We start from the raw sequence: 23,208 nt of genomic DNA, 5'->3' as shown, positions 1-23,208 counted from the left end.
GAGGACATTTTTGGGGTCTTTGAAGTATTTAATTCTGCTGAACTTCATGAAGCCTCGCTGACCACCAGGTCCCGGACCTCCTGGAAAGCCCCCACCATGGAGCTCAGCTGGATCTTCTCGTCCGTTCCCGAAGCGAGTCTGTGTCTGAAAGTGAAAAAAGACGCGTCAGCACATTTGTAGCGTTCATGCGGGGGGGGGGGGAGGGGGAGGCGGCGCGGCGGCACTCACTCCACGTCGGCTAACTTCACCAGCAGAGTCATGCGGGTAGCAGGAGGAAAATCCACTTCAGCAGAGGAAGAGGAAAACGTTTCAGAGGAGATGCTTGCTTTAGGATGTAAAACTAAGACGTGAAACTGTGAGGAGGATAAAAAAAAAAAATCCTCCCTCCACGATGGTAATGGGAGTATTTCTGCTGGATTACCTCTGTGAACGAGCAGGTGCAGCTCGGTGAGGATGTCATGAAGAGCCAGACCCTTCAAAGTTTTCAGCTGGAGGATTTCTGGCATCAAAAAGGTTAAAGATTCACACAAAAAAAAGCATTTTAGAAACTTCTTCAGTCAATCCAAGTGAAACGTGACTGAAATGAGTTTTAAAAACTACGTTTCACTGAATCTTCATTATTTGTAAAATATTGTCAAAATGTTTTTTAGACTTCATTTCATGAGCATTTTAATTTGAAAAGCTGATTCTGCCGCGTTCGGATCGCTGTGAAAAAAAACTATACAGTGCTGCACTATGTAGTGCCCTGGATTTTAGACACCCTGCTCACTACTTTTCTTTTTTTAACGGCGGATATGACGTCATCGATTTCACAAAGTGAAAATCTAATTACTATGAGCGTTTTGCGACGAGTATTTACAAGTCTGCTGAAGATAAAAACGTTGATGGTTTATTTAAAAAATACTTTTTTTATGGCAAAAAATGTTCCGACGCAATGCATTGTGGTCTATCGATCTAGTGAGCATTGATGCACACTGGTTTTTCGCAGAGACTTCTGGGAAATTTCCAGGACACTGGATTTGGGAATTGTAGATTCGGACAGCTCTACAAAGGGGAAGGAATTCGGACACGACCATAGTCCGACGTTAAACGTTGGAGGCCAAAAAAGGTTTGGGATCACTGATCTAACGGATGAAAGTCTAGATTTCTAAAAGAGCGGTTCCAGCTCTGTATGTGGGTTTGATGGAAGGATACGTTTGTAAGCCGAGGTGAAGTCTTTGTTGAGGCACCAGTCGAGGATGTTAGCGATGTCCGAGCGGAGCGGCTGTCCCGTGCAGGTGTACACGGAGTCCTCCGTCACCTTCCCGTACGCCATGCTGGTGCTCTGAAAGGACACGAAAAGTCTTTCCTCTCTGCTGGAGAACATCCCGGCAGGAGGAGTGAGGAGGTCCCACCTGCAGGACGTTCAGCGACCTCCTCATGTCGCCGGACGATAAAGTCACGATGGCCTTCATCCCATCCTCGGTGATGTCGATGCTACCAGACAAGATTCAGCTCATTAAAGGCCAAAAGGAAGTTTAAAGAGGAAAATTATTATGATCAGCGCTATGCATTTAAAGCTTATTTTTACAGATAAATCCTGTACTAGACGTCTGCATCTCATGGACGGATCACAACATCTTATTGCCCTAAAACGCAGCAAAAACATGGCACTAGCTTGAGCGGGAGGCGCACAAACACAGTTTGGTAAAGTCTGAAGGATATTTGGACTTCTAGGTTTCAAAATTCTTTTAATTAACATTTGAAACTGACAGCAAGTGTCTCTATTGGTTTGTCTTAACGTAAACGATGACCTTTAAAGAAAAATGCGATGTGTTTTTCAAATACGGAGAATTAAAGAGAGAAACGGCAGTGAAAAGAGCTGCTAAGGGACCGTCTACAAAAAGAAAGCTCTGTGAAAAAGTGATCAGAAGATAATAAACTCTCAAAAACAACACAAATACATAAATGGTTCTGTTTATATAAGTTAAGTCATAAATACTCATCATATTCATGCCTTTTAAAAAAATGGGTATTTCTTTTTCCCAAAGTAAAAAAAAAAAAATCACATCTGATCCAAAAAGCTCTGAAGAGCCAAAGCTACAGTCACCAAACTTTCTCACATGACTAATTATCAACTATTTTTACCAGTTAATAGTTTGTTATTTTTTCTAGTTGATGGTTGCACTATTTGTACTTAATTGTTCACAGAGGTGCTCTTTTTCTGACAAAATAAAGGGGGAATAGAATAAAAACGGGAAAACCTGCATTTGTTTATTCAACTTTTAAAATGTGTTATAAAAGTATTGGAGCGAGACTCGGGTATCAGCATAAAAAAACGTGAAATCGGATCAAAAAAAGAAAAAAAGAAAACTGAGAGATTCTTAATGAAAAGCTTAAAAAGCGATGAATGCGAATGGCAGAAACGAGAATGTAAAGTTTTTCATTCCATTTATAGTCCTAATTTTTCAAAAATCCTTTGAAAGCATCTTTTCATGTCAACATCACAGTCGTTTTTAATGCTTCTGACAGACTCAGAAAGTGAGAGACTTCAGAGGCCGAAAGCGGTCCCGGTTTTCCTCACCTCTCCTCCTGAATGACGTGCCTCAGCCGGGGGATCATCTGGTCCGCCGACAGAGGCCCGAAGCGGAACCTGGTGCACCGGGACTGCAGGGCGGGGATGATCTTGGAAAGGTAGTTGCAGATGAGGCAGAACCGGGTGTTTTCTGTGAACTTCTCAATCACTGAGGCGTACGGGAGACAGCAGGAAGTTTACAAAAATAAAAAGACAGACTGTTACCTGCCAAAACGTTAGTTCAATGGGATAAAGTTACTTAAAATCGTCTTATTTTGAAAATCTGCAAACATCTTAATTCGTTTATGAGATCGTTGACGATAACCTACTTTCAACACCTATGAAAAAAAAAATTTTAATCAACAAAATCAATGCAAAGGATTATTTTAGAAAACGGTTGTGTTTTCATGCAGACCCATGCATCATCAGCCAAATGATTTGGCTGCCCAGTGAGCCGTGTCGCTCACAGCAAGCCATACTTAGGCGAACAGATGGCTCACCTCGCCGCAATGCATTCTGGGCATCCTGGGTCATGGCATCGGCCTCGTCCAGGATCACCAGCTTGAAGCCTTTCCTGGGGATCAAAGGGAGGAAAAAGGAGTTTGGAGTTGTCTGGAGGGAATCTCTGCAGAAGGTCACAGAGAGCTGGAGCGGTACCGACTCACTTGAAGATGGTTCTGGTGCTGGCAAAACTCAGGATGGGACCTCGGACCACATCGATACCCCTGTCGTCTGAAGCATTCAGCTTGAACAGAAGAGAATCAGAATCAGGACCCTTGGAGATGAGAAAATCCCTGCAGACTAAAGATCCTGAGTGGAGACGGTACCTCCAGCACCATGGAGTTGAACTCCTTGTCCTTGTACAGTTGCCGGGCACAGGCCAGAATGGTGGAGGTCTTTCCGGTTCCAGGAGGCCCGTAGAGCAGGAGGTGAGGAAGCCGGTCCTCTCTGACGAACCTCTGGACTGAAGAGACATGGAGACCTTCAGAACTCTGGACACCACAGAGTCGATTTGCTTCCTTAAATGAACAAACTTACTGGTGCTCAGGATGTCTCTGTGTGAAATTAAATCATCGAGTTTTTGTGGTCTATATTTTTCTACCCTGAAATGCAAAACAAACACTTTTAGCACAAAAACAAAGACGTTGTTTAGTAGAATATTTCTTTTTTTCCCTTCTTTTTAAGAAGTGTGTAGGCCTTTAAAAAGCTGAACAAACTTAAAAGAAAACAAAACAAAAAAAAAAAGCACAGCCTCTGACTGGAGACAAACAAGAACTTGAAGGAGCAGCTAGCTTAGTCTTAGACAACAACGACATTCTCGCCGCTTCTCAAACGTCTCGTTCGTCGCGGCTCACCATGGCAGGTTTCTGCTCTGTAACGGGGTCCTACTCGTAGACGCCATGACTCCCGGTAACTTTATTTATTAGCCGGGCAAGTAGAGGAAAAACCCCGTCTGTTCTATGTCGCTTCCTTTTGCCGCGCTCGCGACAGAAACGCACGCCAACGTCATGACGTAACACCAACAGAATGTCGTTTTGCTTTCCGGTGGGTGGGATCATGGTGATATGTTGAAGGTAAACTGTAAAAAAAACCACAATATCAATTGAAGAATTTTAATATTTTCTAAAGTAAAGCTTAAAATTGTTTTTTGTTTATTTTATAAACATTTTTGAGTTGATTATCTTGTAAAATAGAAATCTCTGTGTTAGTTTGATATTTATCCGTAGGCGAAAACATTTTTGACCGATTTTCTTGAACATTTCAGAACGAAAATTAATGTGCTGTGGAAATCAGACTAATTTTAAAGATTTGTATAAGACTTTAAAGCATTTAACAGGAAAAAAACAATATTTAATCCCCTGATGTACATACATTTCTATCTAACTTGTGCAATAAGTATTTCGTAAAATAGGTAAATTAAATTAATAGAAAAATACACAAGTTTCTTAATCTGTTTGGTTTTTAATACGTTTCATTTAGAATATACGCTTTAGACGTTAACTATTTAGCTACCTAACCAGGCGACAACCAAAAACAATAAATAAATAAGTAAAACATGCCCCCCCCCCCCCCATTATTTAATAACTTGGGTGAGTACACACAATAAATGTTTTAAAAAATGTTTTCAAATTTTGTTTAACCTTTTAGTTTAACAGGCACTTCGTTTGCATTTTAGTAAGATTGCTGAATTATGTTTAATTTGATGAAATATCACCCTGAAAAATAAAGATCATTTGTCGCAGATGATGCGTTTCTCGTCCAGCAGACGAGAACCCACTTGAGCGCGCCGTGATCACGCGAGAGCGGCCCCTTACGGCGGCGCTGCGATGCTGTTGCTGTGGCTTTGATTGACGGGAAACATGTCGGTGTGGTGGGAGCGAACCGGGATGCAGCTGCTGCCAAGGGAGACAGGGAGTACCTGCATCCAATCCGCACATCAGCACCTTTAAAACCGCCAGGTTCTACCCGATCCGGCTGTTTAGGATGCGCTGAGCAGCAAATTTGGTTCCTTTCCCCCCCTTTTTTTTCTCCCCCCCCCCCCCTTCCTCAGCATCCATTAGAACGGAAAGGACGCCCGATGGATGCTGTAGCAGACCGCTCAGCCCCGCTCCGCATCCTCACATTGAGTTTGGTCTAGTTTACATCCTTGATCATCCAGCTGGAGCTGCGAGGACTGTTGTTGCAATGGAGGCGACCCTCTCACGGCTCAAAGCCAGAGTCTAAGCCTGCAGCATCTCTTTCCACTGCGCTGTGCTGGTTGCTCTTTTCCGCGGGCTCCTCCACGTTTCTTTCTTGAATTATCCTCTTTTTTTAACCCTCTGTTCTTCTTCTTCTTTTTTTGTCTTGGAAATACAAACTAAGGGGAAAAAATACCATCCAGCGCGCGCTAAACTATGAACGAGGAGATGACAAAAAGCGAGGAGCAGCATCTCAGTTTGCAGAAAGCCTTGCAGCAGTGCGAGTTGGTGCAGAACATGATTGACATAAGCATTTCTAGTTTGGAGGGTTTACGGACCAAATGTGCCACATCCAACGACTTGACACAAAAAGAGATCCGAACGCTGGAGGTAAGCGGCTCCCTGACTCAATTACTGCTCTGCATCCTCAACTAAAGCATCACCCAGGGCTGTCAGTTTTTACAGGCCACTCTGCACGTTTATGCTGTTTTTTTTTTTCCCAGCAGCAAACTACCCTGGTGCTGTCATTGCATCCATATGCAGGGGCTCCAAGCTCCACAGCCTTTCATCCGTGCGCGCGGCTCTGTCTGTGCAGTGCAATAAATCTCGAGGCCACGGGGCTGCAGTGGGCTGCTGGAGACTTGCGCATTCTGCAGGTGGCGGGAAGAGAAGGTGGCTCTCCTCTTCATCAGATATATACGTGAGGCCTGCGCGTGCAGCCCCGTGTTTACAATCCGTTGCCGGTGTGCCATGCCAGCCTGCGCGCGCTCTGGGCTCATCCCAAACCCAGCCGCCGTTACGCAAGGCGACCAGATTATACCGACAAGGTTACAAAACATCCCTATCCTTTAATTGGCCCGTGGGGGTATTCTGTAAATTACGTTATGTAACGGTCACAATAACCCGGTGTTGCGTTTGAGATGGTCCACCTTTAACCGGCCAGCGGACCTGCTTCAGAGTCAGAGCGCCGCACGCAGGAAGAAAGGTCAGCGTGAGTGCTGCGGACGCAGAGCAGCCATAAACACCTGTGAGAATGTGACGACGCTGTCCCAAGAGATTAAAACAAACAGTATTAAGTGCAATAAGAGGCCCATAAAGCCATCTGAGGTTCTGCACGCCTTCAACACACTCTAACCCCCCCCCCCCCCCCCCCAGGGGGATTAACAGAACTGAAAAGCTACATTCGAGACCATAAAGTCACCTGAAAGAGAGAGAGTGCTGCACACATCAACATGCTGCTCTAATGCTTCATGTCTGAGCTCTTCATTGAGGAGACACTTAATCCATAAACATGGAGCACAAACATCAGGCTGGAAAGTGCAAAGCAAACAGGAACGTTGTGAGAATTATATTATGCACTTGCAAAGGTTATAATTTTTTAAAGATGAATGAAGATCAAACATAATGGTGGGGTTGTTACAAATCTAGCTTTCTTTTAAGGCCGTCCCTGATGAAAATTGTGTTTTCTGTGTTTTTCACATGATCTTGTGGCATTTTCTTTCTGATGAAGGAGGACATTTCTTAAAAAAACTAAGATCAAAATAGCATTTCGGAGTATTTCTTTTTTTTTCAAATCATCGTGAATCCGGAGTAGACAAAAAACGGAAAAGGTTTTGGGTTTGTATAACAGCAAGCCTCAAACCCCCTGCTCCGCTCCATCCTGATGCATCCACTTGTAGATGACATGTACATCTTCGTTTTCCTCGTCTGAACTGGCATCTGGCTTAAAACTGCGGCTGGATAGCGCCAATATTTCTCACCATTTTTGTTAAACCCACAATGTCACGTTGGGGTGATGAGGGGCTGTAAGCCAGTGGGAGAGTGTGTAAACAAAGGGATGATGGGAAACGCAGCACTCTTGTCCTTCACTAAATCATATTTATTTTCTGATAATTAATGATTTCTAGAAATCTTACTTGCAAGGTAACCATTGCTTGTTAGAGCAAAGTCCCAAAACATTTGTAATTTATTAATGTGTTGTAACACATGTAACTATAAACCACCTGCTTTACCTTAGATCACATAAATTAAACCTTGTTTCAAAACATTTTATTGATTTGATCAGTGATTTCTGCCTTCGTGGAGAATCTAGGAAATCATTTCTAGGTCAGATGTTCGTGATGTTCTGCAGCTTGTGTCTTCAATTCCAGCGTGTTGTGTCTGTTTGATATTATTCATCTTAAGTTGGCAGGACTTTAGGATTTCTGGCGGTGGTTTCAAACCGTCCTCAAAGGCTGAACGTGGTCATTTTTCTGAACCTTGACAGCAGTTCTTGCATTTGTTTACCAGTTTTTCTTGAGTTTCACTCATCTTTTAAAGTATTTTTGTGACCTTTGTTTACTACATAGGGAAACATTATGGATCATTTTCAGAAATATTAACTTTTTTTTTTTTTTACTTTTGTCGTGAATTAGGAAGAATTACCCGTCAGGAGCTAACTAAAAAGCCTTTGGTTACGTTCAAATTCACTGACTACTCCCTAAACCCCAAAAACTACTCTTACCACTTTTCTTTAAGGCGAAATATGACATCACCCATTTTACAAAGTAACAGCCTAATAATAATAATAATAATAATAATAATAATAATAATAATAATAATAATAATAAATTTATTTCAAGCGCCTTTCAGGTCACCCAAGGTTGCTGTACAAGGTTAAAAATAAGACATAAGAATAAAACATCAATAAGAAATTATCAGAGTAAAACATGAGTAAACATATAAACATAATAAATGTTAACACTTTACAAAGATTAAGTATAACACTTGAGTTCTGATGATGAAAACTTGGATGATTTATAAAAAGAAATGTACACACAGTTTTTTAAAAATAAAAGAAATGGTTCAAATGCAATGCATTGTGGTCTATAGTTGCCAATTGAGTGAGCATCAATCATTGGTTGTATCCAAATTCCTTCACTACTTACTACTTATTGCACTACATAGGGTACTCGCCATTTTGTCGTGGTTCCCAGAAGTCTGCAAAAAAAATAAGTGTGCATCGATGGTCACCATTGGCAAATATAAACCACAATGCATTGCGTTGAAACAATTTGTCATTATTAAAAATGTATTAAAATTGTTTTTTTTATAAACACAGCAGATTCATAAAAAGTCTTTGTAAAATGTTCACATTTATTCAGTTTTTACTTTGGCAAATGGGTGACATCATATTTTCCATTTAAAGAAAGTAATGAAATTTCCAAATTGTGTTAAAATCCAAGTCACTAGATCGTCCCACATTATAATTCTATAGGGGTTAGGAAGTAATGGAGGAATTCGGACACCGCCATTGACTGTAAATGAGAACTGGACTGAGTGACTCCTCCCCCCTGGCTTTTCAAACAGGAAGTACCCTTTGGCTCCAAGAAGTCAAAATCCCATAAACGTCTATAGAGAAATAAACAGCTGTTACTCAGTTATAACCTTTCTTGTTCCAATACCTCTAAAAAAAACGTATTCTTGTTTAATGTTGTCTTGTTAATTCTATTTTCTTTTCATGATATGTCTGTAGTGGAAGTTATTCAAGTTAAAAACTGGCCAAGCAGCTGCCTTAACAAAAGTTGCCTCACCTCCAATGTTCAAACTTGGTTTTGTGTTGCCCACTTTCAACTGGTAGGGGTGTGGACTTCCAATTAACTCACTCCTAATTGGCCGGAGTGGTTGCCATAGAATTGTTGACTCGGACTGGCTCAGACCAGTATTGACACCATCTGCCTCCAACATGGCGGTGTCCATTCTGTAAGCCATTTTCCATGGGTGACGTCACACATTTCATATAAGGCCAAAGGCATCAATGCACCTTAGTTTTTTGCAGTCTAATAAATTTCAAGTGCAATGGATTCCTTATTTGTTGATTCAAATACACTGACAAAATGGCGAACATTCTTTATAGTGCACTAGGTTGTATGTAGTGAGAGAATTCGGACAAACCTTTTGTTTGTAACTTGAGTCTCTGCAAGCAAAGCTAATTTACAAGAATACAAAAGAATAAAAGACATTATGAACACATCTATCGACAAAAATAACACAATATGTGTGCGTTTGACAAAAGGTGAGCGCAGACAAACACAGCTGGTAAAAAAAAACTTTATTCCTGTTAGCATGGAAGGGGGTGTTCCCGCCAAGAACAGGAAAGGAACAAAGAGGTTGGGGGTGTAATTCTCAGAGAGTGTAGATGGCTCTCAGAGCGACATATTTTTAGATTTTAGAGGCTTCAAACAAAAAGGTCAGGGTTGTGTTTTCCAACATCTTCTCAAGTTATTGACTCAGAAGGCTTGTAAGTGCTCCCAAAATAAAAAGAGAACATTGGGTTCTCTTTAATGAAGCTTGATTAATGAATTTAGTCTCATAGAGTCACGTATAGTTCACCAGAATCACAACAAAACTGCAAATGTCCTATTTTGACAATTTTTCCTAAAGTAAACATTTTGTGCTTCACCACATGAAGATTTTAAAGATAAATTGCGCGTTTTTAAATTTCTAAATGCACAAAGTCAGTCATCCAAAGTCTTTTGAGTGGAGGGTTTGTGCTTGAGTTGAGGCGTTTTCCATGTTTCTTTAGGTTAACATTGGTGTGTTTGTGTTTAACCGCAGCAGTAATCAGTTAAGCTTCTTCTACTTTCCACAACATCACATCTAAACATGCTAAGAGTCTCCAAAACTATGGATTTTACAAATGATAAAAACTGCAACTTTATTCGAAAACAATTTTTTTTTGGCTGTGTTTATTGCTGCGTTCACATCAAATTTGGCTGCTGGACGCTTGTCCAAAAGTGGATTTACAAACCTGACACTCCCACTGGGTGTGGGAGGAGCTACTGTCAAAACTTCCGTCTCTCTATGACCCAGTTTGACAACTTGCTGTCTGTCCCGCATTAGTTCGAGGAGAGAAAAAATAAATAAAAAAGAATAAAAATAGATGAACTTTATATTGTTGTATTCGGACAAATCAGAAAAATATGATTGAGGTCAGGAGGAGAACAATCAGATTCTCTGCTGTGTTGGTTTTGGACTCCACCCGTTAATCACCTCATCAACACATCAGGGTTCAAAGCTGAGTTCCTGATTGGTTGAGATGATGCAAATTCTTTGCCAAAGTTCAGATTTCTGAGCTCTGGAAACATTGTACCATGACAAAAAACCCTAAACGTGCTGCCGCTTGACTGCTGCAGCGCTTGAAGCTCAAAACTCCTCACTGAGTCCACAAATTGACTTCACTGCTGCTTGAATTATGTTTAGTGTCAATGCAACTTTAAGATGCCACAAATAGGCAAAAGTAGGCTACATAAATGAACCCAAGTTTTATGAATTAGGATTGAAATCATCTAGTTTATCCAAAACATTTCACATCAGTTCATCATTTCATTAGAGCTAGGTTTCTGAAATTTAATATGTGCCTTTCCTTTTCCTGTTTTTGTGCTCACCCTATTTCTCATTGTCCTTGCCATCACTTAAGGGGTGGGAGGTGTGAAAGGAGTGGGGTTCTAGGTACGGGGAGGGGGGCCCTATTTATTTATTTATTTATTTATTTTTATTTTATTTATTTTTAATTCGTCAATACTTGTTTTTATATTTTGTTGTGTTTTAATGTAAAGCACTTTGTGTTATATTTTTATATGAAAAGTGCTTTATAAATAAAGTTTGATTTGATTTGATTTGATTTGATTTCAAGCACCACTTTGTTGTCTATTTAAACTTTCTTGCCCTTTTTTGGTTTTCATGAAATGCAAATTCTTTTTTTAATTCAAAAAAAGAGCGTTTGCCACCTGTTTTAATAGTAATCCAAATGATTGAAGTATACATTTTTACTTTTGATAACTGTTAATGATTCTTTTGGGAAACGACCTTCTTTCTCTTTCGGCTTTTCCCATCAGGGGTCGCCACAGCGAATCATCGTTTTCCACCTCACAGAGTGAGGTGGAAAACGATGTCTTTTGGGAAACGACCAACAGCAACAAAAGAAAAGGAAATCAGATGCAGACAGTTGGTTCAGCTCAGAAGAGTGAGGTCCTGCTTTCTTTGAAGCTCAGGAGGCTTTCAGCAGGTGTTCAGATCAGGCCAAATAATGTCTGCTGTGTACAAAGCCTCCTTTGTATTCATCAGAAGTGAATTTGGTGTTTTAAATCCAGGATGAAACCAAAGTAACCAAACTTACCTCAAAAACTCAGTTTGTCAGGGCTGAACATTGACTTTGCTCTTCCCAAAAGGTGTAATCAGAATACAGTTACTTGCACGAGACCCCACGAACGGCTTACTGGGATTACAGATTGTTCGTGGTTTTCCGGGATGAATCGCTCTTTTAACAATTTAATTTAGTTGTTTTTTTGGAAGGTGCAGACATACAGAAGAAAAGGAAAACTATTCAGATCAGCCATTTTTTGTTTTTAACATGAATATATCATGTTATACTTTTGCCAGCTCCGTATGAAAGCACATGGGTACTTTTAATAACATGTGAAAAAGCTAAATAAAGCTTAATGTTAGAGATAGTTTCTAAAAAGGGAGTTTAAAGGAAAGAAAATGAATATTGGTTATAGTTAATTTGCAGGTCCATGATGGAGCAGTGAAAGCTTCAAAACACAGAGGAAAGGTTTTGATTTCACTCATCAGGGGAAAAATGTGCTTTCTAAGTTAAATATATTTCTTTTAGAAAAAGGACAAAACATGGTGGTCCTGCAAAGCACTGAAAAAAAATGCTGTTTGTAAAAACATTATAAGTTTATTAAAGGATTTACTAAGTTCCACTCTAAGTTTATTATAGAGAATAACATTTAGAGTCTGAACAAAACGTTCAAAAAAAGTTAAGAGAAAGAAAAACAATCTTATAAACTCTCACCCCATACCTTGTGTCGTTATATTCCTAAACCCAGTATTCCCACTATCAAAGTTCAGGGCCCTAGCTAAGAGTATATTCAGTTACAGTTGCACACGAGTGGTGTTTTGTTATTGGACTTCTGTGCTCGTCATAGTTTGTCCATAACGAACACCATGTTCGAGCACAAGGGTGTCCATCAGTACACCTGGCATCAGGACGCCCTAGGCAGGAGGTCAATGATCGACTTTGTAGTTGTTTCAGGTGACCTTCGGCCCTGTGTTTTGGACACTCGGGTGAAGAGAGGGGCGGAGCTGTCCACCGATCACTACCTGGTGGTGAGTTGGATTTGCTGGCGGGGAAGGAGGCCGGAAAGACTTGGAAGACCCAAACGTACTGTGAGGGTCTGCTGGGAACGTCTGGCTGAGCCCTCCGTCAGGGAAGTCTTTAACTCCCACATCCGGGAGAACTTCAAACAGGTACCGGGGGAGGTTGGGGACATTGAGTCCGAGTGGACCATGTTTTCCACCTCCATTGTCTCTGCTGCTGCTCGGAGCTGTGGTCGCAAGGTCTCTGGTGCCTGTCGCGGCGGTAACCCCAGAACCCGGTGGTGGACACCGGAAGTAAGGGATGCCGTCAAGCTGAAGAAGGAGTCCTACCAGGCCTGGCTGGCCTGCGGGACTCCAGAGGCAGCTGACAGGTACCGGCAGTCTAAGCGAGCTGCGGCCCGGACTGTTGCGGAGGCGAAAACTCGGTCCTGGGAGGAGTTCGGTGAGGCCATGGAGAAGGACTATCGGTTGGCCTCGAAGAAATTCTGGCAAACCATCCGACGACTCAGGAGGGGAAAGCAGTTCTCCACAGGCACCGTTTTCAGTGCAGGTGGGGAGCTGTTGACTTCGACTGGGGACATTGTCGGGCGGTGGAAGGAGTACTTCGAGGATCTCCTCAATCCCACTGACACGCCTTCTTTTGAAGAAGTGGAGAGTGAGGATTTTGGGGTGGGGCTGTCCATTACCCGGGCTGAAGTCACTGAGGTAGTCAACGAGCTCCTCGGTGGCAAGGCCCCGGGGGTGGATGAAGTCCGCCCTGAGCACCTCAAGTCTCTGGATGCTGTGGGAGTGTCTTGGCTGACACGTCTCTGCAGCATCGCGTGGCGGTCGGGAACCGTACCACTGGACTGGCAGACAGGGGTGGTGGTTCCCCTCTTTAAGAAGGGGGACCGGAGGGTGTGTTCCAACCATAGGGGAATTACACTCCTCAGCCTCCCTGGGAAAGTCTATGCCAGGGTACTGGAGAGGAGAGTCCGTCCGATAGTCGAACCTCGGATTCAGGAACAACAGTGCGGTTTCCGTCCTGGTCGTGGAACAGTGGACCAGCTCTACACCCTATCTGGGGTGCTGGAGGGTTTGTGGGAGTTCGCCCATCCAGTCCATATGTGTTTTGTGGATTTGGAGAAGGCGTTCGACCGCGTCCCCCGTGGCATCCTGTGGGGGGTGCTCTGGGAGTATGGGGTCCGGGGAGCCTTACTGAGGGCTGTCCGGTCTCTGTATGACCGGAGTAGGAGCTTGGTCCGCATAGCCGGCAGTAAGTCAGACCTGTTCCCGGTCCACGTTGGACTCCGGCAGGGCTGCCCTCTATCACCGGTTCTGTTCATAGTTTTTATGGACAGAATTTCTAGGCGCAGCCAGGGGCCGGAAGGGATCTGGTTTGGGGACCACAGGATTTCCTCTCTGCTTTTTGCAGATGATGTTGTCCTGTTGGCTTCATCGAACCGGGACCTCCAGCGTGCATTGGGGCGGTTTGCGGCCGAGTGTGAAGCGGCTGGGATGAGGGTCAGCACCGCTAAATCTGAGGCCATGGTCCTTGACCGGAGAAAGGTAGTTTGCCATCTCTCGGTCGGTGGAGTGTCCTTGCCCCAGGTGGAGGAGTTTAAATATCTTGGGGTCTTGTTCACGAGTGAGGGAAAATCGGAGCGTGAGATTGACAGGCGGATCGGAGCAGCGTCCGTAGTTATGCGGTCGCTCTATCGGTCCGTCGTGGTGAAGAGAGAGCTGAGCCGAAAAGCAAAGCTCTCAATTTACCGGTCGATCTACGTTCCAGTACTCACCTATGGTCATGAGCTATGGGTCATGACCGAAAGAACGAGGTCCCGAATACAAGCGGCTGAAATGAGCTTCCTCCGCAGGGTGGCTGGGCGCTCCCTTAGAGATAGGGTGAGAAGCTCGGTCACCCGCGGAGAGCTCGGAGTAGAACCGCTTCTCCTCCACATCGAAAGGAGCCAGTTGAGGTGGCTCGGGCATCTAGTTCGGATGCCTCCTGGACGCCTCCCTGGAGAGGTGTTCCGGGCATGTCCCACTGGGCGGAGGCCCCGGGGAAGACCCAGGACACGCTGGAGAGACTACGTCTCTCGGCTGGCCTGGGAACGTCTCGGGGTCCCCCCAGAGGAGCTGGAGGAAGTGGCTGGGGTGGGGGAAGTCTGGGCATCTCTGCTCAGTCTGCTGCCCCCGCGACCCGGTCCCGGATAAGCGGAGGAAGATGGATGGATGGATGGAGTTGCACACGTACACACATGTCATTCTTTCCAAAAACACCATCTGATTTACCAAGTATGTAAAAAATCTAGTGTTCAGTTTGTTTCTAATATGTACATATTTATAAATAATAACCTTTCTGTATTTATACTTAAAGTCTTTTATGTTTGGACATTGTTTCAAGCATTTACTGGTTCTGCTCCACAGCTTCACTCCACATATTGAAACACAAAACCTTTTTTTGTTTGTACGTGCTTTATGGATGAAAAATGTATTTTTTCCCCAAGATTTTCCTCTTTTCAAGAAATAAACCCTATATATTCGTTGGTAATACATTTGTTTCTGCCTTAGATATTATCTGAGGTGTACAATACTCTACTAGATCATAACATATCTGAATGTATGAACGGTATAAAATGTGGAGTGATTTGTGGTCCAGAACCAGTTTTGCTTTATTAAACACAGAGATACTTCTGGAACCTTTAGTGTGTAAATACCTAATAAGTGCTTTCCAGGTTAGTTTTTCATCAATTACAACCCCAAGAAATGTAATTTCATAGATTCTTTCAAGTTTCACCCCATTTATGTGCATGACAATGTTCATACTTTTACCATTATAATTACCAAATAACATCAATTTTGTTTTATTTAAATTTAGTGAAAGTTTATTTACATCAAACCATATCTTCAGTTTTTTCCGTCTCCCTCTTAACAATTTCCATAAGTTGCTGCAATTCATCCCCGCCACAAAAGACATTTCTTGGCAGCAGAATGTTCCTTTTTTCAGGACTTTGTTTCTGCTTCACTTTGTCCGTTTCTTTTGAGGAGATCTGACAATAATCAGGTGTAAGAGTAAAAAATGAAGTTGATCTCAGTTTCTCTAAAAAATAAAACTGTTGATCTCAGTCCTTTCACAGTAGTAAGATATTTTACATTTACTCTAGTCACCTTTTTGACTTTGGTGTAATAAAACTTTTTTAATGTAGGACAAAAGCCAGTGAGCTAAGAATAACCGGAACCTAACAGAAACATTGCTTTTCCTGAACCATCTTGACTGTTTCATTTATTTATTAGCGTTCTTGTAAACGAGCCGATCGATAGACATTAGTGTATGAGATGATCAGGATTAGTGAAACAGCTTGTGAAAAATGCGATCCAAATGGAAAAAATAACAAGAATAAAGGACTAAAAACTGATTGAATATGTATTTCTTTTGTAAGTGACCATGGTATAAGCGGGATAATGGCCTTCGAAGTGTGCATTATTACTTTTTAACACGATTCGCTGAAGCCTGAACCATCCAACGCGATGCGGAGGCCATCAACCCTTAAATTATGCACACCTCGCAGCCAATCAGAATTGAGTATTTACCCGGACCAATTTCTTTAAAACCTGCTTAACTGACTATTTTAAAAAGGATATTTTGAGATGAAAATGTCACAAATTAATTCGAACGAGGTTGTTTTAGGCACAAAAGAATTTCTTACAATTAGGCCGCCCCCCAGTTCCATCTAGATGAAGCCCATCTCCTTCACTATATAAGCATGTAGTTGTAGAGTTAGATAAGCTAATTCTTCTCTAAGCGTTCTGGTGCATCGCCTGTCCGTCCTGGGGGAGGATCCCTCCTTCATGTGGACATCCCTGCATATTCTTCTTTTTTTTTTTTTTTTTTACCTGGAATCTGTCTTTTTAGGGGTTTTTCCTCACAGAGAAGGCGGGTCTAAGCGTTTAGCTCAGTCTGTTTAATTTAGTTTAGCAATCAGATATTTTATTTTATAACTGATATGTTTTTTGCAATTAGTGCAGCCCAGAGATGACTGTGTTGTAATATTGGGCTATATCAATAAAACTGAATTGAATTGTTCTAATGAAAAAAAAAAAAGATAAAATCTATTGCGATATCTGATCAGTTCTGATTTTACCGTTTAATTCTAATTTTTAAACCTGTATAAAAAAAGCTTATTTCCGTATTTTTACAAAACTAGAAATGTTGGGAACCTTAATTTAAAACAAGAGTTCAGAAGCATCTTTACAGTCCTTTTACTTCAATCTGCCTTATTCTGTAGGCTGAACATCGGTTGAATTAATGAATAAACTGACAGGAACATTTTTTTGCCCCCATCAGGGAAGGACCCCCTCCCCAGGATCAGAGTTCAGATTTGTGCCAAAAAGCAGTTTCTCCTCTGCTGTTGGAGGCGTTCGGCATCCTTCCATACGGCATACACTAACAAATAATCACAAAAAATTAATTTTTATCACTTCACTGAGAGAAAAGACTTTGTTTTTAGAAAATAGTTCCTCAGTTCGGCTAATTTTTAGTTCTAAAGGAAACTAAATCATGCCAGGCTTTACTGTTTAGAGTTGTGTATTTTTTTCTCTCACCCGATTCGATTTGCATCTCAATGTATATAGATGCAATACAAAATAGTCCAATTCTTTTACCTAAATTGGATAAAATCCAAACATGTATTATTCTTATAGTGTTTAAAACTATAAATTAAAAAGCCTTTCAATAGATAAACTCTTTTTTGATTCCTGTTTAATAAAAAAACAAAAGTCTTGTTTTTTAGAGAGTTTTTTGTTCTTTGAGGATAAAAAAATTGTCCTTGTTATTCAGGTATTGTTTGGAGTGCTGTAAAAAACATCGGTTTCACTATTATTATGTTTAGGTAACACATCCCTCACCATGGTTCACCTCCAGCCAGTTGTAATTGACCCGACGATGTAGAAGTACACTTGTGATTGGGCGTCTTTTTGTTTGCATCACATGTACATATAATGTACCCCCCCCCGTGAGTGAAAGGGTGTGAGTTCAAATCCAGGCCAAGACTCTAAAATTGGGACCCAATGCCTCCCTGCTTGACAATTGTGTCGGGGGTCCAGAGTGAGGCTGTGTCTGCAGCTTTTAATCGGTCACAAGTGTTTGACAGCTAATGGGACTGTAACTCAGAGGTGAATTTCTAATGAACTCCTGCCGCTCTGCAGAAACTGTGTCCCAGACGACGACACAGATTTTTTTGATTTTGACTAAAAACTACATATTCATAATCAAAAGACCACTGGGAAAACTTTGATAAAAGATCAAAAAATGATCGGAGTGGGACTTAAAGGACCAAAACAAAACGGAAAATACTTTAATAAAGTTTCTTCAAGTGAATACAAAATTAAACAAAACAGTCTGAATAACCTTTTGAACAAAAACAAAACCCACCCTAAGACAGTAAACTCACAAAAGCATATAAAAAGTTACTCATAATCAACCAATACAAATCAGACATTAATTTGATTGATTTTAAATGTTTGTTCAGCAGAATCTTAAATCAACAAACTAATAAAACAGACCTGGGCAATAGTGATGGTACAGTTATGTCTTCCAGTACTTTTGAAACTAAATCAAAAGGATTCCTGCCCCCATTATCAGGTTTTAAGGTATCAGCTCAGCTCCATCAGGATTTCCATTAGGGCTCGTTAAAGAACACTGAAAACACGACGGAGCTTTCTGACACGTATCAGAGCTGCTCTGATTGTGGTTTTTGTGAGCTTGCACTGAGCTTTTCCTTTATTACACCAAACAACTTTGTCAACATCTGTTGGTGTAAAATCGCACGTTGAAATTCTTCCAGGTGAGTGTTTGTCGGATCAGAAATCATCAAAATCCCAGAATGCTCTCCTAAATGATCACCACACGTTGAGTGGCAGCTCATGCTTCCATCAGCAAACAGAGGAGTGGATTTATTGTGACGTGTGGAATGAAAGTGATGTTTGAACAGGCTGAACGTGTGCTTCTCTGTAGGTGTGTGCTGAGCCCCGCTCAGCAGTCGTGGGCAGCTTTTACTGCAGGCTTTTCTGCATTCGGAGGTGACTTGCCGGTCCCTCCTCCACTGGTTTCTACTTTGGTTTGCACCGATGTAGGCCAGCGCTGTCTATTTTCTCGCAGTCATTTTGTAGGTGTACTTTGGAATGAGGCCATCCGAATGCATCATGCTTAAGTCCTGGAGCATCACGTCACTCTCTGCGGGCCTGGGCCTGATTTTACCAGCATTTTTAATCAGACCAACTGTTTCAGCTCCAAACTTTGCCGTGCTAAGAGGCTTAAACCAAGAAGAGACAGTGAAAAAGTGAAACAGACTGTAGTCAAACCTTTGTTTGACATTGTGGCTCCCTTTTTTCTCTCAAGCGGTCAAGAGGACATTGAAATCGTTGTAGTTTTTCTGTCCCAAATACTGTTTATTGTTTAGCCTCATCAGTTCATCTGTTAGATTATTGTGGTCAGTTTTATCCAGTTTGTGCTGAGTGGTCGTAGTGAACACTTACACAGACATAAGGGTTGAAGTAGGTGAGATGCAAGCTGTGCAAGAAGCCTGTTGGTCACATGATACATGGGCGCTCCTGGCATGCAGCCTGACTGTTAAAAAGCTAGATAATCAGTGTGTAGTTTGTGTGGACGTCCTGTGGGGACTTACATGTGCATTGTGTGTGATCAGTAAGGAGCCAGACCTTGCACTTTATTAACGACTAGAGTGTGGTGTAAGGACACCATACGACAGGATCACCCGTAAGTCATGGGTGCGCCCATCTTCCGATAACTTCCCAATCCATTTATCACAATAATATTCCTTATTGTACTATTTTAGTGTTTAAATGTAATAAATATCTACATTTGTTATGTTTATTATCAGTTGTATTTCCAGTGCTTCCTCAGCGGGATCGACTGCTGTTCAGCCACTGCAGCTCTAGATGATGCTGCACTTAAATGGCTATGCAACTACCCCAGGGGGAAGAAGCCCCAACTACCAGGGTTTCCATCTACCAGCTTTTTCAGGGCTCAGCCCTTTTTCCCAAATGTTTATCTCCATCAGTTCGGGATGGGAGGAGTGTGTGGGAGGGGGGGCCTTAAGGGTGTGAGAGAGGGACTGGCTCAATTTTTTGAATTTTGTTTTTATATAGTTTATTTTGGGGCCCACTTCAGCACTTTGTGTTAAAAGTGCTATAGAAATATTATTTATTTGGTTTGATTTGACCAAAGGCACAACAATGCTACATTCCATTATCATGACATGCCTTAAGGTGGATGTTCCAGCCAAAGGGAACTGCAAGACACACCTGAGTGCTGCGTAACCCTTGTGCTATCCTAGGCACTTTAACATTGGGAGTTGGGTCATCTAGACCCTAGACAGTGCGCCAAACCTTTTTGCTTCAATGATTTGTGATCTTCACTGGTGTCCATGGATTACATGAAATCTTTCCACCTTTATCCACCTTTGTCATGGTAGGGAGAACCATCAATGTAGGGGTGGGGTCATCTAAGATAGCACAAGGGTTAATCCAATCCCAAACCTGCACCTGAAGGCATCCAGGACAAGTTCACCAAGTGTTTGCAGCAACTGGATCTTGGTGCATAATTGCTTAAATTTAAAAAACCTTTAAGTATTTTTTTCATTTCCCTTAAATGTCCATTTAGGTTCATGAAGCAGCGTTTAGGTTAGTAATCCGATTTCAGGCGGGTTCTGGATTACTGATAAAGCAACCGCTCCTTCAAAGCATCACTGTTGATCATCTGTGGGGTGTTCAATGACCAGCCTGGACCCTGGAAAACGGGGGAGTCCACCCCAGCTCTGACATGCTGCAGGCATTCTCCTGTAATCTTCAGCATGCAAGCAGCAGGTTTGAAGTTTTTTCACCTGCCTCAACTTTAGCTGCAGAAGATTCAGTGTCTTTGTGTAGTTTTAAAATGAATTTCTAATTTTCAAGCAAAGCTAATCATGTGTACCGAATGACTAGAATGTTTTCTGGATCAATGGATTTAAATAAACTGATCCAGAAAAGCATCATTGTTCTAAAAAAAAGGGGTGGAAACTGTTGTAAACGGATTGTCTAGTTTAGCCATTTTCCCACAAAGGTTCTTCTGGAATCGGGCTGAACAAGCCTTCAGGAGTCCGGGTTTCCCAGAAATTGGGACTCTTGGTCTGGAGAATCAGAGATGGAGATTTGATGAAGGAAACTGGGAAGGAATACAGGATGCAGAAAGAAAACTGTGGATGCATCCGCCTGATTTCTCCATTGGAAAAATGGAGCATACCAATGGTTTTCATGATTTGGATTTCTCTCTTTCAGGGGAAGTTGGTGAAGTATTTCAGCCGCCAGCTGTCTTGCAAGTGCAAAGTGGCCTTAGAGGAGCGCAGCACCGAGCTGGAGGACTTCCCTCGCCTGGAGCTCTGGTTCCGCATTGTCAACTTGAGGAAAGAGGTCATAGAGGTGAGGCCGGGTCTCCTCTGGTGAATAAAAGCCACAGTAGATGACCAGACCCAGCTTTCCTGCTTCTGCAGTTAGAAAATAGTAAATAAAAAATGTGAAAATACAAAAACTATGGATTAAAAAAGACGCTGATATATTCAACTAATTGTTAAGCAACTTTGAGCAAAACGAATAAACATTTTAACAAAAAAAAATGATTAAACCAAGAAAATGTGTCAAAAATAGACCTGATCCATATTTGTTTAGTGATAATTATAAACAACTAAAAATGATTCATTAAAATGAACTTAAATAATATTGTTATGCATCATAAAATAGGACAAAAAAAAAGATATTTCACCAAAGTCGGATGACTTTAGGGTAGCAGTTTGTGAGGCATCTACCTGCGTAAATAAAATGAACCACTAGGTGGCAGCAAATCCAAACAAACACAATGTTTAATAGCTTAAAAACAAAAAAAACATCAGCAAAAATAATGAATTATTCCCTAAAGCTGTTGCATCTGGATGATGCAGGCCGTGATTTTCATGTATTTATTATTTAATCTATTCTAATAATTGTATTTTTACTATTTTATTTAATTTTTTAGGGTATAAAGATTTTTTGTTTCAACAAAGAGACAATTTAAGTTTATCTTTCTAAATTTGATCTTTTTCACAATAAACAACTATTTCTAAAAAAACAAAAACAAATTTGGGTGAAAAAGCAAATTTTCTGTTTTCGGACATAAAACAAGAAAAGAAACCAAATTGGGAATTTTACTTTCAACATTCTACTGAGTTCTTGCTGAAAATTACGAGGAAATCTAATAATATTCTTTGCTTTTTTCAAAATCAGAGAATGAATGACGACAGTGGCAATCTTATATATCATATATAATATTATATATTTATAATATATGTTATAAATCATCAAAAGTATAAACCATCTTGAGCTGCTGTTCCTGTGTGCGTTTTGTGTTGTTTTTGAGGAGTTTGTGGTCGAGATGAACCCCAAATTCTGGAGACACGACTTTGCAGAAACTAAATTTAACAAATGAACTTAAAATATAAAAAAAAAAATCATCAATATAAAAATATAAACATAACACAAGATGGCAAAATAACTCTGAACATGTCTGGACAAAGTGGTAGAGACTTGATTACATCTGGGATTGATTATTAATCAGGTTGATTGGAAATGGAAATCTGGTGCTTGCGAGGTGGAACCTGTAACAGAACCGAACACACAGCGTGACGGCAGTCAGGAAAGCAGAACCCAGAGATGATGTCTGCTCTGCAGGACATGGGTCCAGGTGAGGTGACTCTGGAGGGCCTGTTGGAGATGAGTGAGGATCAGGTGTGTCAGCAGCTGCAGAAATTCGGTGCCAATGAAGAGGAGTGTGCACGGCTCAACGCCTCCCTGTCCTGCCTCAGAAAGGCCCAGCAGCTCGGTGAGACCCGACCCGAACAGTCCACTTCCATGAGACACACCTCCAGAACAAACACACACGGATCTTAGTTTAAAATCTGAAAAGAACAGACCGACCTTCTCGTTTTCCACCCCAAGACGTTTGGTCAAAATAAACGTGAGAGTAAAATGAAGGGAAAAAAAGCAAATTATTTAGTAGTTTGACAGATTTACTGAAAGTTTTTTTTTTCAAACCAAGCGAGGATTTCTCAAACGTCTGTTATTTCGGCCGGTCACAGAAATGGCCTGCATTTATTTTCCATCTCTTTTGCTTTCATTTTGATGCTAAATTAAGGTCATTCTGGACCTGAAGTGGTGTGGTGCATATTTGCATCAGAAGGTGTCAAGAGGTTGAGTTTTTAAAAATACTTTTTAGAAATCGTAAATCAACACTGGACCTCATAGTAGGTTTGATGCTTGGAATCATTTTTGTTTTTTTTGTCGTGGACACGCTTGGCCTCCAGGACTGTTCTGGGTCCTGTGGGCTGCAGGAAGCTGGATCAGAACAAGGTGAAGACTGTGACATGAGGAAGATGAGGGTATTGGGGGAACCTTCCCACTGATGATGGAGGCGGAGCCTATCTTCTGAGAGCACAATAACAATAATAATAAAAAAAACATAATCAGAAAACCTCCATTTTCTAAAGGATCATAAAGGCCAGGTTGACGCCAGATAGATCCCAGAATATTGGAGGCTCACTTGGAGGTGGAAGTGGAGGTGGACCGGTGTGTTGAAGTGTCTTTGGAGAAGACGCTGCATTGCTCCCGGTGGTTAGAGGCTGGCGTTGGTGTTTCAGCAGCAGTGTGTGAATGTGTGTGTGTGTGTGTGTGTGTGTAAATGTGACTATGACTTTAATGTAATGCGGGCTCTATAAAAGTACATCAACGTGTAATCAATACCAACAGTTAAATATTTTTGTTTTTTTT

The 23,208-nt window shown here is 41.5% G+C and overlaps 2 protein-coding genes across 6 annotated transcripts in view; one reads left to right on the top strand and one right to left on the bottom strand.

Annotated features, from left to right (window-relative positions):
- Positions 1–7: 7 nt before the first annotated feature.
- Positions 8–4,097, bottom strand: rfc5 (replication factor C subunit 5). 2 transcript variants are annotated; one of them, XM_023958220.1, is made up of 11 exons: positions 3,910–4,090; positions 3,593–3,657; positions 3,382–3,518; positions 3,220–3,299; positions 3,055–3,128; positions 2,564–2,723; positions 1,395–1,476; positions 1,195–1,324; positions 422–499; positions 229–283; positions 8–144 (listed from the first exon to the last, which is right to left on the bottom strand). In XM_023958220.1, the coding sequence occupies exons 1-11, from the start codon at positions 3,954–3,956 to the stop codon at positions 45–47; spliced, it is 1,008 nt and encodes a 335-aa protein (XP_023813988.1). In that variant the 5' UTR covers positions 3,957–4,090; the 3' UTR covers positions 8–44. The 2 variants fall into 2 exon arrangements, with proteins under 2 accessions (XP_023813988.1, XP_023813987.1); XM_023958219.1 differs by having other exon boundaries at positions 229–499; positions 3,910–4,097.
- Positions 4,098–5,330: 1,233 nt separating this feature from the next.
- Positions 5,331–23,208, top strand: part of ksr2 (kinase suppressor of ras 2) — a 131,275-nt gene continuing 113,397 nt past the window's right edge. For all 4 annotated transcript variants that reach the window (XM_023958217.1, XM_023958216.1, XM_023958218.1 and 1 more), the window contains exons 1-3: positions 5,331–5,622; positions 20,692–20,832; positions 22,114–22,264. In XM_023958217.1, the coding sequence (XP_023813985.1) occupies positions 5,449–5,622; positions 20,692–20,832; positions 22,114–22,264 (466 nt within the window). In that variant the 5' untranslated portion in view covers positions 5,331–5,448. The remainder of the gene's footprint in view (positions 5,623–20,691; positions 20,833–22,113; positions 22,265–23,208) is intronic.

This window comes from Oryzias latipes, chromosome 9, assembly GCF_002234675.1.
Source record: "Oryzias latipes chromosome 9, ASM223467v1".
Taxonomy (NCBI): Eukaryota; Metazoa; Chordata; class Actinopteri; order Beloniformes; family Adrianichthyidae; genus Oryzias; species Oryzias latipes.
This window is presented reverse-complemented; position numbering and strand designations above follow the sequence as displayed.